Source organism: Strix uralensis, chromosome 3 (genome assembly GCF_047716275.1).
Source record: "Strix uralensis isolate ZFMK-TIS-50842 chromosome 3, bStrUra1, whole genome shotgun sequence".
NCBI lineage: Eukaryota > Metazoa > Chordata > Aves > Strigiformes > Strigidae > Strix > Strix uralensis.
In genome coordinates, this window is record NC_133974.1 from 61,327,191 (window position 1) to 61,347,164 (window position 19,974).

The 19,974-nt window shown below is 37.9% G+C and overlaps 1 protein-coding gene across 7 annotated transcripts in view; it reads right to left on the reverse strand.

Moving 5' to 3' along the window:
* PTPRK (protein tyrosine phosphatase receptor type K) overlaps window positions 1-19,974 on the reverse strand; it is a 418,363-nt gene that overhangs the window by 261,767 nt on the left and 136,622 nt on the right. For all 7 annotated transcript variants that reach the window (XM_074862468.1, XM_074862473.1, XM_074862472.1 and 4 more), the window contains exon 3: window positions 15,702-15,973. In XM_074862468.1, the coding sequence (XP_074718569.1) occupies window positions 15,702-15,973 (272 nt within the window). The remainder of the gene's footprint in view (window positions 1-15,701; window positions 15,974-19,974) is intronic.

Sequence of the window (19,974 nt, forward strand, 5' to 3'; positions counted from 1 at the left end):
AACTTCCAAATTTACACGGTTGGAAATTGACCTGTTTTTCCATTTTTTTGAAAACTGTTCTTGATTTTTTTGTTACAATTTAAGAAGACATTAATCACAAATTTATTTTTCTTGCAAACACACACACTAAACCTGCTGACTACACTTAAGGAAGCAGATCCCACTCTCATTTTGACATATATATTCTGAAAGCAAATACCTAATCATTAACAATTTTTGCTAAAAATAAGTTGTCTCTAGAAGTACATGTGCACTCACTTCTTGTTGTCATCAGTGCTCCAGAGACAACTTAACTGGCCATTAAATAATGCCTCCAGAAAGATTTGTTGCCTGTTACTGATGTCTCAACTCCAGGAACTTGCAGGTGAAGTGACAACTTTCTCCCTGCTTTTGCCTCCTGGTACTGACTGCTCCAGCAGCTTGTGCTCTGCTGATGCTCGCATTTGGAGCCTTCCCTGCAATTTATCCCTTCTGTGTCCGCCTGCAGATTTCAGAGAAAAAGGCCCTACAGCATTTTGCATTTGCTATAGGTTTGGAAAATTCCCTTCCCGAGCACGAAGGCTGGAGACCTGCCTAAAGTCAAGTCAAGTCTCCAAACAGTGCTGGCACAAGTTTTTTTCCCAACCATCCCTGAGGAAACAACCTCCCAGATCTTAAGTGGAAATACAGCCTTTTGTTTCCTCACAAATCAACAGAGCCGGCTGCACTCATTTTGCCACAGCCCTGGTTAAGCAAGCGCAAGTCACAGCATCAAAGGCCTATGATCTATGGGCTAAAAAGTGCCAGAGCCTCCTGGTCCCCAAACCGCTCCCTCGGTCCCCTTCGCTGCCTGCTCTCCTACACCCACACCGGGAAGCACCACACTCTTCAGTGACCGTAGGCAATTCACCAGCCTCACAGGCAAATACTTCGTTTTTGCTGTGTGGTTTGGCCAGGTGTTGTTTTGGGAGGGTTGCAATTTTTTAGTTGTTGTGTTTTTTTTTTTTTCTTCCCACCAATGTAGCAAGAACCTGCTCATGGAGGAAGCCAATAAGCACCAAGGGGAAGAGGCAGCATTTGCAAAACAACACAATTAACTTAATTATCATGTGCTATGCTTTGCCCCCATCCTGGTCCAACCCAAAGTACTTTTTCCTCAAACTTATCAGAAAAGATTGTTGTGAAAGTACAAGGATTTTGAATACCTTAACCAAATATTGCCTGTTAAATGAAGCTATCAAGGTGGTTACTGCAGAGTTGGCGTCGAGGTGTTCTGTAGCAGGGAAACCACTCTGCAATCTCAGCCATACACAGCACTTGCAGAACCGGTTTTAACACTACAGTCGACTTACTGTAGCAAAAGTACTATGGATTTAACAATGGACAAGCTAGTTTTCCCAATTTAATTAACAATCTAATTAAACTGGGGAAGAACATTACTTATCTTCATTATGACTTTACTTTTGAGTGAAATTATAACCCTCTATGCAGCTATTAAGAACATCTGTACCTGGATTACACTGATGTTTTCACATTCACAGAAAAAGAAGCTAAGCTTATTACCTGTCCTACTGATCCTGCCACTCCTTTTTGAGAATGAACAAGACATACATATGCTCAAAATAAAACGATCTCTAACTTCAGAAGCAGAAACATGAAGACAACTGTATTTCAAATTACTTCCCCGTTACAGATCTGACCACAATCAACAAGGTCCTGAAACATACACATTTTCCAGTACTATCTTACTACACATAATACCCTTGACAAGAGGAAAAAAATAAAATAAGAAAAAGGGGGAGAAAATAGTAAATTTCTGGAAAATTAAAGCTCTACTGTTACAATTTTGAAAAAGAAACCACACCCCAAAAACCAACCAAAACAAATTGGGGGGGGCAGTTATTCTATCAAATATATTGAACCTAACTGATGGTTCTGTAAAGCTGCAGCCAACGAAAGCGTATGTGTCTAGTTTAACTGTTTTGTTGTGACAAAATACCCACTTAACACATTTTTATGTTTCAACTCGCTATGCAATATTTATCTAACATATGTAAACAAATAATATATTAAGATGCATGCCATGTTCTATTTCACTAGGATTTCTGAATCAAGACAAACATAAAACTGAAACTACTCACACTGCTTTTTGAAAAATATTGGTTGTGCTATATGTTATACTTTGGACAAATTAGTAATAAATCAACGCTTAAGCAATGTAATTCAGACTGAATTCAATGCTACTGAGATAAGTATATCTGATGGTCCAACTCTTTAGGGAAAACCAGACAGCTGCTCCTAAACTGTATTCCCTTTCATCGTTCAAATATATATATGGTGTTAAGATCTCATAATGATGTCCGGGACCAAAGGTGATGCTTTACTTTAGGGTTTATTTTTATCCTTTCAAAAACAAAAGCAAAAAGAAAACCAACCCCTAGACGCATGCTGATATACACACAAACCCCATCACATGGACACCCGTCATCACATTTGTTGTTTGCATTTTTTGGTTAAAATAGAAACATGCCAAATTCCAGCTTTGTTCCATGGTTTCTATGTTAAGTTGCACAAAAAAACCCCCAACTGGTCTCCTCTCAAGATCTATGACATAAAATATTCTTTTCTAACCTGCAAATCTGACTGCAATGCACTGCAAGCTGCATGATATTTTAACCTGTATCAAAAAAACACCTCACCACATTGATAACTTATCACAGTTTTCAGTACATTAAAATTGTACTGAAATTTGTTCAATGTGGTAGGCTTACTCTTCTCTCATTAAGAGCAGTAGAAAACAGATTGTTACCTCACTTTTAAGATTAAAAAGCACTGGAAACATGGTTACAGACACTTGTCATCCCCTTGGCTTATTATAGAAAAAGGGAAGTGGTCTGCTTTGTTGGTGGTGTTGTTATTAATTATTGGTTTATTTGTTTTTAAGAAACATGACACTCTTTGGGTTTGTGTGTTCTTCGCAAATACAAGGGTAGCATAAAGGGCTGTACATATTCAGTCTGCCAAAGGAGAAGACCAAATATCACACTGGAAGCCTTTGGTTATGCAACAGGGAAGGGACCTGTGCCAGAGCAGAGGAAAGACCAAAACTGACCTCCCCTAGACTGTTTCCAATGCCAGCAGCTGGGAAGCCTGGTAAAGGGGTGGTGGCCAGGGAGAACCAGCGTCGCAGTCCTCTTGCCTGCAACCAGGAGAGGGAAGCAAGGACCACAGTGCTGCCGCCCTCCCTGTCCTTCTGAAGGCAACGCTGAGATTAAGGGAGGACCTCACTGCTCCTTGGCTGCCTCTCCAGACACACAGCACAGTGGCTGCGCTGTAATGAACCAGAATTAGGGAAGTGCCAAAGTTCAATTCATCAAAGTTCAACGTGGCAATTTAAGCGCATCACTAGCTGAAATTGATTTAAAAAAACCCTACAAAACCTCTGAAAGAGTGAACCAATTGACAAGGCAGACACACAAGGATACACTTATAATTGATACAAAAGGTAACATAACTCAAAAGAAAGAAAGGGGTGAAAAGCCAGACTTGTGCAGGTTGCAATTGTTTCCTAATTCATTTTCTGAAGGCTAGGAAGTTTACAGTAATCACCTAAGCATAGTAAGGAAGATGGGGGTGAGAAACAGGGTTTCACTCACATGTGAGAGGAAGAGCACATGAGCATGTGTGTCTGCCTTTAAATTCACAAAAAGAAAGGAAGAAAAAAATCAGAGAAAAGTAAGATTGTCTGTCTCCATTCCTGCCTTAAAGAGCACAAAGTTAGTGGACTTTAGTTTGTGAGGATTTTTTTTTTTTTGCATTCTCTGATGAAATCCAATTCTGAAGTTAACCAGTCAACCACAAATTTTTAAATTTATCAGGTCCAACCAAGTCAACTAATGATCAAACCTATCCAAGTTACACAACACGAGCGTAACACACGCCCAAAGGGCAGCAGGAAGATACAATATTCTCACTCGTTCTTTCTCTTCTATTGCTTCTTTTCTTGTTTTGTCTTACAGCTCAAGACCGCCACCACTTAAGTGCCACCAAAAAATCCCTAATACTTGATTCCTCTTCCAGAACTTCAAAAGTGCACTGGGAAGGCTGGCATTATAGGATTTTTTTTTTTTAAAGGCTTATCATAAAATCATTCAAATTGAACAAATATGCTTTCCTTGCTTGTAAATTATTTCATTCCATGAATATCAGCAAGCCTCTACTATCCTCACGTGACAGATGTATGTCTCCTATATTTGAATAACTAAAAACCTGCAGCACCGAAATTTCAGTCACTTGCATCATGCAGCACAATAATAAAATTTCAAATATTTTTTAAAAAAAAATTGACAAGTTATTTTCTTCCAACAGACCACACCTACTGAAGAATGCACAACCTGTGAAATAAATTCATTGCCTGGCAAGCACAGCAAAAAATACATTGTGCCATAACTGTCAGTTGTGTTACCCAAGCCAAAAAGTTGATCAGTCAAGATGGAGAAAGGGGTGGGGGGTGGGGGGGGGGAGAAAAAGAAAAAGAAAATTGATGTTACAAAATTTCTAAAGGTAACAACTCACATGGACACCAAACAGGCACACACCACTACTCCTGGTAAAGACAACAATCATCACACTGCAGCAGGACAGTAAAGTGATACCACCACAACCCCATGAATTTCTCTGCTCTGCATTAGCAGAGATGCCCACACAATATGTCGCTCCACCAGCACGGAAAACGTTTCTTCACTATGTCTTGCAGTTGCCAGGTACTAATGCACCATCCCAGCTCAATGCAGAGGACAAGCTACAGGTTGAATTCCCATTTGCTGTCGCTTGTCAAGACTCAGGCAGAGACATGGTAATCCTGGCATGTGTGCATCAATGAAACCTCGGTGAGCAACTGTAAACTCTAAAGCCAAAAAGATTTCCAGCTACAGAACTTATTCCAGCAAATTAATGGTACGTGAAAAGGTCTCATGGACCACATGCAAAAGACTCCAGAAGACCCTGAGGAAAAAAAAAAAAAACCAAACACAACAAAACAAAACCACAAAAAATCCATATAAACCCACCAAACAAACAAAAACCCCCACCAAAAACAAAACTCCAAGAAAAAACCCAGCCTGGCTCACAGGATTGCAAAGAGTTTCTTCTAGGTAGCCAAGTACTTTACTGAAGTAATACATTCCAGCAAGTTTTATACCAATTTTTAAAACCTTCTGGGAGTTGCACATAAAGACATTTAAAGAAAACTGCGAAGGAGCTCCACAATTGACTAAGAATAAGAGAAAGCGTTCTCAAAGAAGGAAATAATATGTCTGCAAAAACTACAATGCAACAGTTCCTGGCTCTGAGCCCAGAGCACTATCTGCCTGACTGTGCCATCGCCCTGCATCCCACAGGGCAATTACTAGTTTGCAAACTTCCCATCATTACCTTTGAGCCAGAAAATTATTCTACTTCAGATGGTGTTTCAGAATATCCAGAATAGGTGTATTTAGTTCATTATGGCAGGAAGGGACAGGAGGGTGAGGTGTCTTTAAAATGCTTTGTCATATCTTCTGGGCAAAGGGGAAAATTAAACGATACTCGTTTGTTTGTTTGCTTGTTTATTTCTTTAATTATACACACCTTGCATAATTGATCAGAATGTAATCCCAGTGCAAAGTAACTGATACATTTCTTCCCTCGCCTTTGAAATTTGAATATTTTTTCCTTCAGAGCAACCATCTCGGTTGGTTTTTCAATGTCACCTCAAACAAAAGGAAAGTAGTACATACAGGGTAGAGAGAATTATAAAGATACAGGGCATTTATTTTCCTATGAGGAGGTCATATCACCAGTCAACATGGGTCTTATTACATACTACTCTGGATGAAGAAAACCTTTTGACTTTACTCCAAGCCTCAGGCTTGTTCACCATTTAGCATTAGAAAAAGAGAAAATATTCGAAAAACCCCATCAAAACCACCAACACATTGTAGCATGGTGTGCACAGACTTAAAAAAAAATATATTCTAGAGCATTTCATCTTGCCCTAAATAATAAAAGGCAGGAAAGGACAAAAAGAAAGTTAAGTGGCTGCATACTTCTGGGATTTTTTTCCCCAACACAGGCACTATTGGGAGGTGTTGGATGTGGGTGGGGGGGTGTCATGGAAAATCTAGACATCTAGCAGCATATAATGCTTCACAGGAAAAATTACCTAACAATACATCTGATCAGCGATGAATTGATGAGTTCAGACTTTTAAGTCGAAGTCCCTGACTCTTCAAGGCCCATAAATTTGGAGGCTGATTGGTTTCCAATTTTTGAATTGCAGAGATTTTAGTGAACTTTTTGATAATGATTCAATACTGCACTATTATACTTTTTTCTTTTATTTACTTTCACTTAGGGGTAGTCTAGAAATCCCTAGCAGAGCACAATTCATTACTTAATCTTTTCACAACCCGTATAATGAATTACTAATTTCTGCTTTCCTTTAACTATCTACTTCAAGCATGTATCACTGATTTCTGCCATAACCCTCTTTCATTCATTTCACTTTTCATGTGCATAAAAATGTATTTTAAGAAGAGCTGAGTGGAAGAGTATATCATTGCCAGCTCCTTGATAGCGTGATATTCACAATTTTTCTTAGAAAGGGACAGGATCTTTCAGAAGCTGATAAAAATATGACAAAATCCAAGCTTCTTCCATAACAAGTAATTATGCTTTCCAACTACAGACAAAAATCCTAAAAAAGAAAAAAATCTTGACAAAAGGAACCATCCAGAACTTCTTTATTTACACACCATGATTTAAGTCAATCTTGTAGTTCTGAAAAATTGAATCAGACACTCCAAGGTGGCTGATTAGCAGTAGTGTTTTCCACTTCATTCCCTGACAGTGCCTGGTGTATGACAGGGAGGGGAATGCTATAAGCTTTTCATAATCTTGGTAATCAAGGTTAACATAAAATTTGCATACCACCTTGCTGATGAGTGGAATGTTTCCTGGAAGAGCACTGAGGTTAAAGTCACATATATTTCATCAGAAATTAAGCACTGGCTAAAAATATTACATATTTATCTCAAAGTAAGTCTTCATGACTTTACAGCCAGTCAGTTTTCCACCCAAGACTTTTAGGTAATTAAAGATAATTTATAACATGGACTCATACAGCACATTAACCTCCATATCTTTTATAGCCTTTGGAAATGCCAAGCATCTGCCAAATTTTCATCACCTTGCCCTGAAGATGTCCACTGTCTTGCAGGGAATAGTGAAAAAGTCAAAATGCTCATCAGTTTCAGTGACACTACGTTATTTAATGGATAGAGAATTGAATGTAGAGCCATACAGTTCCTTACAATACTCCAGTGCTTCAAATATGACAGGTGTTCTCAACCTTTCCTTTACCACAGACCCCTTTTACATACCTTTTGTGGGTGCAGACCACCAAGAATTAATTCAAGATTTAAAGCACCAGACTGCATCAAATATTTATTTCAGTTTTCTCATCAAGGGTCTTCAAATTCGGAGAGAAGGGGAAATAAGTTAATCTGTTAATGCACACACTCCTATTAGAATACCTTTATTGTAATGATTCTATGTGAATTTAAAATAATAGCATCCACACTCTTCTTGCTCAAATGGCCCATTTTATGGCATTTTAACATGCTAATCCCAAATTTGATGCCAAGTTTTACATTAAAATTTGATGAAAAGTTTTTACAATTTTCACCTCCCCTCTCGTTTGTCTGTGTTCAGTCACCATATATTTTTGTTTACAGGTCCAGGACCACCACTTGGAGGAACAGACTTCAGGCTGCTTGTGGCCCTAAAGAGGGCTGCTGGGTTAAGAAAATGTCTTTAAGAGAAAAACTGCTTAGTTAAAGTGGGTTCCATCAACCATGCTAGCACCAAATATACTAGTGTGTCAGGACAGGTGTGGCATGGCGGGGGGCTTGAGAATGAGAGCAGCATAGAGGGGAGGGGGCTGTGGGAAAAGGAGGTGCAGTGCTTGCCACAGGCCAGACCAAATGTTTCCAGGCTGGACGTTCCCCACCCCTGCTTTAAGCCTTTACAGACCCTCTGTGATGACATCGCGCCCCCCCAGGGGTCCATGGACCACAAGTTGAGAACCACTGAAATATGACATTTCTACCCTAGTTTTGAGTTCAGCTCATACATTTAGCAAAGGAAACTCAGAACACGGTAGAACAAAAGACCAGCAGCAGAAATAGGGAGGTGATAGTCCCCCTGTACTCTGCAATGGTGAGGCCACACCTGGAGTATTGTGTCCAGTTTGGGGCACCTCAATACGAGAGAGATATCGAGGTGCTGGAGCGAGTGCAGAGGAGGGCAACAAAGCTGGTGAAGGGCCTGGGGAACAAATCCTATGAGGAGAGATTGAGGGAGCTGCGACTGTTTAGTTTGAGGAAGAGAAGGCTGAGGGGAGACCTCATCACTCTCTACACCTACCTGAAAGGACATTGTAGAGAGGTTGGTGCTGGTCTCTTCTCACAGGTGATTAGTGACAGAACAAGGGGGAACAGCTTAACTCCAACAGGGGAGGTTTAGACTGGACATTAGGAAAAAGTTTTTCACAGAAAGAGTGGTTAGACAGTGAAATAGGCTGCCCAGGGAGGAGGTGGAGTCACCATCCCTGGATGTGCTTAAGGGTTGTTTAGATGAGATGTTGGGGGATATGGTGTAAGGGAGAACTTCGTAGAGTAGGGCTGATGGTTGGACTCGATGATTCAAAGGGTCTTTTCCAACCTGAATGATTCTATGATTCTAAGACTGTAATATAACAGAAAGCAAAGCAGTGGAAAAGACAGTGTTGAAAAATTTAAACAAAGGAAAAGGGAAAGAGTAAATTTAGAAAAGTGTGTTATTTTCTGAAGAGCTATATTATTGTTAAAATTTCCTTTTTAGACATACAAAGACTTTAGCTTCAAAATTCTGCAAATTCAGTTTTTCTTCAGCACAGGACTAAGGATTCAGTAACATAAGTGGTTGCTCAGACTCCATAGTTCCTTAGCCTGTAAAAACTAAGGCATCCAAAGTGATTTATTCTACACTCCTGATGGAACAGAGTTCTCAGTGTTTTGTGGAGGCAGAGCCATCTCTGCTTGCAACAGAGAAGTACAGCTTGGGTCACTGACAAGGTGGACAGGTTTTACCCAATTAACAATAACCTCTGATGGTTTTAATTGTAAATATTCTTTGATACTAATTTATCATATTTGCCCTTTTTTAATGTAGCAGACCAAAGTAGAAACAAATTAGGTATCTCCAAAATAGGCTAAGAAAAATTAAATCCACCAAGCTAGGAAAGCTATTATACACATCTCCATATGACAAATTAAAGATTCTGAAGGAAAAAAAAAAAAAAAAAGGAGGCGGGAAACACAATACAACCAGACTGGGGAGAGGACAACAGCATGTATCAGCAAGATTTACTTGCTTTTCCACCACCATCATTCCCTTATCCCTCAGGAACTTCCTGTGCTCATAAATGAGCTAACTCCAGATGGAAAAAAGACATGTTGTGGCTAGCCTGTGGAACACACCCTACTGAAACGATGCCACAGACCTGAACTAACAGTCAAAACCAGCATTGTCATTTCTAAGAAAAAGAAAGAGCTTCCATGAAATCCCCAATACTTATGGCAGGAGTGAAAACCTGGAGGCTGGCACCTCAGCTGTGACTGGACTTGTTTGGGCAGCGCTCACTTTCATTCTGTGCACTGTGATTTCCCAGTTTGAAGACTGAATGAGAGTATTTATAGAAGTCCTTTGAGAGCTCTAAGTGCTTTGTGATCTACAGAACTAAATTATTAAAATGTTGCTGGTAATCACTCTGCTGGAACTCAATCTTTCTTTGTCCTCACCAAATTGATAAACATCTTGGAATAAACGAGACAGAAATGTGACAGATATGCTTGCACACTTTCATGTTTATCCTAACAGTTAAAAAAGATGTTTTGATTGTACTAACAAGTCTTGGAGAAGCAATAAGAAAGTTCATTATAAAAAAGCATTTCTCTGAGTTACTCTTCAATAAACTGTATAAAGGAAGTCTGTCTTTTGATTAAGTGCTGTCTAGCAAGTAACAGTCAGGAGTACAGTTAGGGGTTTACAAAGGATTTCTGACAAGAAAACAACATTGTTCCTATTTGGAGATATTTCCAAAGGCATCCACTTTCAATCATTAGCGATAGTGGTAAGCGGTGAGACAGTTAAAAGTGCTTTTAACTGATGAAAATTATGGAGGAAAGAAGGAAGTGGAAAGAAAGAAACAGATCTATAACCCATTTCATTGAGTATTAATGAACTAGGAATGAAACTGTTTATGGACAGTCACCTTAAATTCTTAAAAGCCACAAAGTATTCTTAAAGAAGTTGTTCCACAAAAGGAGTGCTAAAGAATGATGCACCTATACAAGGAGCATTTTGGTGATTTATACTACCTACTAAACAAAAGCTGCTGCAAGTTTTAGAAAAAAAGCTGTCTCAGTTTAATAAATATTAATTTAGTCTTCTTTAATTATAAAGCTACCCAACCTTTTACTAATACTTTTTACTAAATAACTTTTATATCTCTGCTAGAATGAAATTCTAGCCACTCACCAAAAGTTCTCATACTTTATTTCTGAGAATCCTTACAAACTGGAAGAATTTAACAAACTTAATTTGTAATTTCCAATTTTTAAAAGTCTAAAATTATCTGTTACCCCAAGTTAGACTGAAAGGAGATGACAAGGGGAAAAGAGGCAAGAGAAATGGGCATAGGGCTGGTAGTGGTAGATTAAGTTAGTTTTCATTTCTACAGCCTGAACAAAAACTTTCACAGAATATGACCAGACTGGTTTAGGTAACCACAGAATATAAAAACTATATTTAGTCTGCCTAGGAATATGGAAATAAATTAAGTACACATCCACTTGAGGGGGCAGGGGAGGGAAGCAGAAAGAGCTGGAAAAAAAATAAGAGAAAAAGGCCTTTGCCCTTTGACTAAAAAAACTTAACCATTGCTTAGCAGTTCAGGACAAAGGTCTACTTACCCCAACATCTTCTCTTTAACGGTGGTCATAAGGAAAGGTAAGAACAGGGCAAGAATGCACATCACTTCTCAGTGTCCCCCAAAACATTCTCTGCTCCTCCAACTACTTTCAGTTCATGAGACTTACTGGACTTGTTTGCCTAATTACTAATTTCTAATAGTTCTCCTTCAAGAATCTTCCCAGTGTCTCCTTAAGCCTACATACTCCTCTGACATCCACACAGCTGTTTCTGACAGACTTGCACAGGTCTAGAGCCTGCTGCATGACCCACTTCCATTTGCTTCTTTTCAGCCTGGTTCCCCCACCAGACCAAAAAGGCCCTTAATTCTTGAACTGGAAGAGGATTCCCCTTTGTGCCAGCGATGGTTTCGCAGAACTCTATCATATTCCCCTGAACTGTGTCTTTTTCCAGGTCAGAGAAACAGCCTATTTGAGCATTGCCTCTCATGCATGGCTACAGACTGATCCTCCGCCACCGAACTCTTGCTCATGCTGCTATTTCCACGCCATTTCTTGCAATGCAACATCCATGACTTACACAGCAGGTTTTCACATTAATTGGCTGGCTGCTTATCAGTGTTTCTTATATAACACTTTCTATATTGTATTCTTATCTATTTAGTCAACAAACTTTCACTAGTTCCAAATTTTATTCATCCAGTATGTCTTTAAGTAATTTTCTGTATTCCAATACATTATAAATAAAATCCTTTGAAAATATCAGTTCTTTGGAATGCTTTCTTTTTTTAAAGAATTTCTTTGGATTTTATTGATGCTACATGTGTTTCAAGGTTAGAGACTGTATACAATTGTGCTGTGTTTGTGTGTGTGGCGGGGTTTTGATAGTGAGGGATACATTATCCAAATCAGGATTCACAATTCAGCAAGAAAATGATTTGGCTTTCTAGAGTTTTCCTGCAATTTTTAAAATGGTCATGCATCGTTAAGTCTTCCTGAACTGCTGCTTGGTGCAGTTCAGTATTTTTACTTTGTTAGTTATACTTCCATCACTCCTATCAATCCGGTAACCTAGCCAGCCTCTTTGTTAAACTACAGAGCATCATTACTGTATAATGAAGTTTTAAAGAACCACAAAGAAACCAAATAATTGATTTTTTACAACTTTAAGATTTATGGTTCCAAGTCAAGAGTTTATCAGTTTCTGATTAAAGACTACAAAAAACAGAGAGATGTAATATAAAACCAAAACTGGAAAGCCCATGGTTCACATTGCAAAGTGGACCTTGCATGTGATCAAGAAAGGATATGAACCTGTGGGAGCAAAACAAATTTGCTGGGCGCTGACACAAAAAATAGAAAACAAGGGACTTTTGGGGGATGGTGTTCAAAAACAAACAAACAAAGGATAAGGAATGTAGCAAGGGAAGAAAAGTGGAAAATTACTTTGACAGAAGCAGAAAGGCAGAGACAGCCCTCAGCAGTTGGGATAATTCCTACTGTGCAAAGCAGCAGAGAACTGGGGGAAATGAACAGAAGCATTAGACAAAACAACACAACCAGACAGGAATAAACATCTCAACTAAAATAAATTAATGAGTTACAGTAGTAACGAACACAGACAACAGAGAAAAAGAACTCCCAGACAGTTACAAAGTTTAAACAACAAAAATCCCAAAATATTCTTCCTTTGAAGCAAATTTGAGGCAGGTCAAAGGTGGCGTATTTCCAACAGAGTGATAAAAAAAGATTCCAGAACTAACAAGGACCAAAATCAAGTCATATCCTCGATGCCAAGGGATTTTCCAATCAAACCCTTTCCCTCAACAGTTCATCCACATGTCAAACAAGCAGAATAGAAGATTCAGATGCCTTGCTAGCAGGAAAGAGAAGACAGATCATATCATTACAGAATTGCTAGAACTCCCCAAGTACAAAGTATGACAACTGAAGAATTACAGGCCCCATGCTTGGAGAAACCCACAGGAACAGTCCTAACATGGAATTAACATTAGAATTTCATGTCATATACACTGTAGAGACTAGAAGCAAAAATCACTGCAAAAAAAAAGATAACCCAAGGACTAACAGGAAAATAGAAAGGCACTACTTTGTTTCTTAAACTCAAAACTCTTGAACCACAAATAGGCTCAAGGCTGGAAGCGTATTCTGGGGGAGGTATGACCATGAGTTTGTCCTGTTCATGAACTCTGCTACAAGCTTCCACTGTTATCTGCTATCAGAGACAGGATACGAAGCTAAACAAAAACTCCGTTTGATCCAGCAAAGCTATTGTAATAAACAGCACTAAGTTTTGCCAGAAAATAATTTTAAAAAAGACCCCACACACCAAAAAACCAAACAAAACCAACCACTCAACAGAATATTGCTAAAGAAAGGCAAGTAAATGGATTGTAATAATCCCATAAGTAAAAGGAAATGTTAAATCCATCCAAAAATGCATAAATTGTACCTATAGTGTGTACTAGAGTGACATGCAAAAACACTCTGCTAGTTCTGAACAGGAACCAATGAAGCTTCAGAGCACAGGAGAGCACAGAAATGCTGTTTAGGAGCTAATTAGCCGAGGTACAGCACTGTATTAGTACTATTAACATCGCCATTCTGCTAACTTCCAAGTCACCATACAAGACTTCCTTATAACATAACCTGTTGCTATTCAGCCCCTGCTAATCTCTACTCTCTTCCCTCACTTAAAAGTGAAGGAAATGGCAATGATGTTGACCTGATTAACAAAGTACGTGCAAACCGTTGTGTTCTGCAGTGATCTTCAGCAGTGACCTTGCTTGTACAGGCAAGGATCCAATTCCCAGTTTAGTAAAGAACCATTTCCATCTCGTTATAAAAACCAGTGTGTATTTCCCTCAGTGCTAGCTAAACTCATTGACCAACAGGTAGATCAAAGTGCCAAAATCATGAGCTAGACCTCTACAGCAAAGAACTCCTATGAGAAAAATGAAAAAAATATTTCCATGCTGAAGAATAACAAAAAACTAACAAATTTAAAAAAAAAAAAAAAAACAAACAAACAATGAAGAGCAATGTTGACTTTGAGACATCAAAGGACCACTTAAAACAACAAAAATACCAACCCTGTCTGTGTAAACAAGGAGGTGTGCATGGACAGCATGCAGATTTCCCCTCCTGTTCTTAAAAGCAATTGTGCAAGTTGTACAGAAATCACAGCAGGTTGCATTAACAGTTCTCCAGTCCTGCTCCAGATTTATTTTTAATTTAAAAATAAACTGTATTACACGTGATTTCAATATTCTGCCGGATGACCAAGCAAGGGAAAGAATGAATTTAAGTGCAGTCTATAGAGAGATAATGTGAAGGCTATAACATAAGTGAAAAATGGCCATGTTGCTAAGATAAGGCCCAACCACCAATCTTGTTGTCAAGCCTGGCCATCTGTCAACAGAAACCTGATTTACTGCATATAATACTGCTATACTTGATTACCACTATACTGCTATGAAAGGCTCCTGGTTTTTTTAAGCACACCAAAAGCTACTTTCTAGCAAGGTAAAAGGGTTAATAAAACACCTCCTCAGAAGCCAAGCTTTATGAAACCAGGTTTCAGAACTTTAAATCAAATTTCACCCAGTTTCAATGTCACTGATAGATTAAATTCCTTTATAAATAAAAATATTAAAAACAGGGAAACAAAAACCAAAGAAAAACATAAAATGATAGAAAATTACATCGGTTTCACCATATAAGTAAGGCTGCTTGCTCTGAAGCTTGGGTTTTTTTGGAGATTATTTTCATGGTAGGCAGTTGCAAAGAACTTTAGAAAAGGCACTTTAAGAAGCATTCCTACAATACCATTATTCAAGGAAACCATTAATAAAAAGTCCACTTTGCTTCATGTGATAACTAGTCCGGACATCCAAACTGTTTGCAAGAGCACTAATGACCCGAAGCGTCCTTAAACAGGGACCTGTAAGCACTACATACAATGATGACATAACACCTCATGGCGTAACAACTCAGATGAGTGCATCTAATCCAACTCTTCCCGCTCCTACACTCCAGGACAAAAATGCCTGTGTATGAGATTCATCCTTCACATCAAATACCCACTGAGCGAAACAGCTGCAGGTACTTTCTCAGGTTAATCAAACAAATCAAATAACAGCATCTAGTAATAACAAGATGATTTTTCTCTCTAAACAACAGCCCTACACTGCAGGTGGTTTTGTCCCATAGAGAGCAAACAGGAGAAAAACGCGTCCTGAGCAGCTGCTCATTATGTGACGACCATTCTGCCTGCACAGCAAATGAAGCAAATGTCATGTGGAAAAAAAACCACAGTTTACAGTCATGTAATTAGACACGGTAACACAGGCATATCCAGAAGAGGAGGGAAGACAGGTACAAATTACAGTTGCCCAGGCAATTTATTTCTGGGAGTTTATAATTTTTGATATTCCTGAACTTTAACCTTACAATTTCTTTTAATGAGGCTTATTTCCAGCTTATTTTTTTCCTATTCTACAGCAACAGATAACTTTGAACAATCACCTTCTATAAAAAAAAACCCATCCCCAAATAATTGTTTATTCTGAACAGAACACTTTAAGGACACTGGGATAATACTCTATCAGAACAGACCAAAACAAACACACACTGTATGGGACCTCACTGTAAACATTAGAAAGCAGGGAGAATTTATTGCAAGCTTACCTGATACTCATTGGGCCAGAAAGTGCTGACAGCTAACTCTGCTCGAAGCCAGTCTTTGCCAGTGGAACCGGTGACGTTCCAGATGGGATTAGCCAGTGGCCCTTTGTTCACCCTAACCAGGATGTTCAAAGTGCCCGGGTTTGCTCCATTCTTACTGTAGAGAAGGTAGCTGAAATCGATGCAGTGAGTATCATTTTCTTTCATCGTTGGAAGCTGGAGACGAGTCTTTTCCCCAGGGTCATGGTCTGAAGAAATCACTATCATGTATGATCCTAAGGAAGGGGGGAGTGGGAAAGGAAAAAAAACAAAAAACAAAACAGTAGTAAGGAAGAAGATAAATGCTAAGAAACTCAATGTTCACTGTGAAAAAAGATGGAATGTATAGGTTTTCATATACCAAAAATCTCAAAATTGAAGTAGCAAAAAATTCAGCAAGCTATAAAACACCTAGAAACATCACTGAAGCAGTATCTACAGAAGACATCACACATCTCCGAGGACCTATCTAGATGCTGCCACCTACAAAGTTTTCTCTCTCCTGTTTTAGGATCAGATAATTGGAAATATGAGGGTCATCATTATTGTGAGGCTACCAAAGCCAAAATTCTCTCAACTTGCTCCACAGGTTTCCCGTAAATGAAAAACATGGAACAGTAACGTTCACATTCCTCAGTGCAGCTTTATCACAAGTTTTTCTACCCAGAGAGGCAGACTTGAATTTTAGATACATTATCAATAGAAATAGCTCACTTAGCACACCAAGCCACATTTGTCCTGAAAAGTTGGGTTTGCTGTTCCATTTGTCAATGGATTTGAGGGGATAACAGAAGTTTCTATAGCTGGAAGAAAGCCCATCTCATAAATTTATTTTACAAGTATACAGAAGTCAGAACAAGCTGAGCCTGTCTGGCTACAAAGGCAGAAAGCGGAAATCAGATGTTTAAACAGGTTATACAGAACATAATGTTGATACAGTTTGTCCTGCTGTTCTGCAGAATGGACAGTAAAGACAGGGCTATCATCTACCCTAGCCCTAAAGCAGCCCTATTTCTTCAAAGCCAACAACTCCATATCAGGTACTATCTAGTGAATGAATCCCACAGAACAAAGCTTCTGAGGCACAGCATGCTGGGCAAAACTTTACAACCAAGTGAGAAAATCCAACTCAGTATACAATCTGAATCCTTGCTGCAGGAAAGCTTCCCAACCTGAACTTACCCACTCTTCTGCTTAATCTTTCCAGAAGCTTCATGTTCATAGATCTTCCTTCTACTTTCAGCCCTAAAGAGCACCATAATAAACAGCCCTTCCTTCTGGGAAAGGTTCTGATGAAATCCATCAAAAATACAGTTCAAAAATTAACCTAAATTTAAGAAATCACAGATTTGTGAGCATTTCCCAAACGAGTAGTCTCACAGAAGTCCTGAGAGTATGTACATCAATGAGCATTTATTGGTAAAAAAAAAAAATCTTCTCTGAAGTATATATTTGTATAAATTATTATCATTCTGTATGTCAAGTTTTGTCCTTTGATTTTTAGGCAACAAGGAACAATTGTGTTCCAATATGTCCTAAACAGTTGTATTAACCATTCTAAAAATTGTTGACAAGCTGTTGCTCAAGAAAAGATGAAAATTTATGTATATGGATTAAGTCATCTGTGTGACATGCTAATTTACTAGCCTGTAAAGCAATTCCGTGCTAAAAAATTTATAACAAAAGAGAAAGCAGTACTACAGAATGAAAACAGCTCTTATTATAGTGGCGAGATCTTTATTTTTAATACTAATCTTTAAAAAGAAAAGTTTAAATAAAATTCTACTATAATGTAACATAAGCAGTTAATTCATATTAAGAATTATATGCAGAATCTGTTATGGGATTTTTTTTTTAATTAGAGAATCTGGCAAAGCATCAGTTTCTGATCATCCCTTCATCATTAGCACCCATTTATAAAGACACAAAGGAATCGTATTATACTATTTAGGTTTGCTGTTATTATAAGTCTTTAATGATTACGGTCTAGAATCAATTGACAAAGGCATGAGCATTGCTCAGAAAAAAGTGTTTGTAAACCATGTCCACTAATGTGCAGTTTTTATGTCCCTTGACTCTACAAATAAGCATATTAATAAAGTTTATTCTAATCTCTAGTTTAATAATACATATGTGCTTATAAGCACCTGATTATACATGACTGACTACAGAATAATATTTTCAAAGTTTTGTTAATAAATACTATGCATGCGGCAGGGTGAGGTTGTATGTCAGCAATTTGGGGTTTTTTTTCTTACATAAGAGTTGGAAAACTGAAAAGGATCAGGGAAAAATTACAAAGACTGCTTTCCACACCATTAGCACCGGTTCTCCATAGCCATCTGCATTGTCTCTTAAGCCTTTGTTACATTTATCTTGCAATTATTTTTAAGCAATACACAAGAAGTAACTGATTTTTTCCTACACAAAATAACGATTTATTTTTAACATTTTTAAAACTAAGGTGAGGAAGCAGATAAACCCTCCAACTTTTTCTGTAGGGAAGTGGGGGCAGCAAAGAAGGAACAGAATACAAGATTTGACCTTTGAAGAAATTTTGAAATTTTGTTTCTTTTAACTTATCTCAATATGAAACCACTGGGAGGAAGAGAAAAATCACAATCAAATAATAATAAATAAACTAGAAGTATTTCAAGATCTTGTTCCTATAGTAAGGAAGACTATAGTCTTTGGAAGCTCCAACATACATCGTTCTGCATATCAACACATTTTGTAGTACTCTACTTTCTCAACCTCATTTTTCATCATTTAAAAATACTTAGCAGTAAATTTGCATATATCTGTCTACATCTGTTGGTCCTACAGCATTTCATGAAATGCTTCAGACAGCATTCATAAACCATTTATCACAAAGCCAAAGCATCTGTTCAGCATCTTGCTAACCACTTCCCTTCACTCCCTTTTTTTAAACTTAGGAGGTTATATATTCCACAAATGTACACAACCTTGTTCCTTCCTCAGTCATCTACCTACTCCAAGAAAATCAGAAGCCAATGCCAAAGTAAACTATACATCAAATTTATATCTTTGGAAAACACAGAAAATATTTTCTTACACCTTTTATGAGAAAGTCATTCTTTATTTGTAAAGAAATACAATAGGATTGAAAGAGTTGGTTTTTTTTTTTCCCCCCATTTATACAAGCTTGTAATATCTTAAGTCAAAACTTAAAAACATTAAGCAAAACTTAAGCCCTAGATACTCTCTCTGCAGTCTCTACAGGTTTTTTTAAACAAGTATTTTCTTTAACACTGAAAACTGTATTTTGTAGTACTATGCATGTAGCACAAGTTTCGGTGCAATCCATTAAAATGAATAAGGCCACATGAACATGAATAATAGAAATTATAGCAAGGATAGTGTTCGAAACAAAACATTTATGATTAGATATCCAGCAAAGTTTGAGGTAGCATGGCATTGATGAGACCAAGCTGTAAGTTTTCAAATTTGAAAGGTATCAGCTAATACTAGACTACTTTTATAAAGCAATACACACTGGAAGAAGGATCACAGTGGAGATGCATCCTATAAAAATAAGCACTCACAGTATTAGCACCAAATGTCCCTTCACGTACCAAAACAAACGCACATATTTCATAAATGTTATAAAACATGAAGTAAAAGGATCAAATAAAACCAGTGCCAGCGTATTTTCCTTTATTTTTAATATAATTAATTAGCCACAGAGAACAGGGACTGTGTTGATTTGAGATAGAAAGTAATTTATTAACGCTAACCAAAATAAATGCCTAAATATATGATATTAGAAACATAAAAAGACTTTCAAAGATAACATATGCTCCAGGGTATGCACAGATATTGGCATAGAGATCCCAGGTGGTCAGGCAAACATCTGACCTGTTCTCATGTACAGCTAATGCAATGCCCAGCTGACCCTGTAAATGGGCAGATAGCATTTTATTTATGTACAAACAAGGAAACATAGCCATAATTGTGTATAGGAAAAATAAAAGCAAACACACAGGAAATAAATCTGTAATACTGTATTAACAAGTCAAAAGATTTCAATTAATTCGTGTATTTAATAAAGGAATGACAAAACAGCCAAGAGGCCACTTCACAGAACTAACCAACAACTTGGATTATTATTATTATTGGTAATACTAGCAAGGTACAAAATCAAGAGGTGGTATGCAAACCTCAGCAAACTTCTTCAAGCAACAGGGAACAATTACCCAGATATTTAATGTTAAAA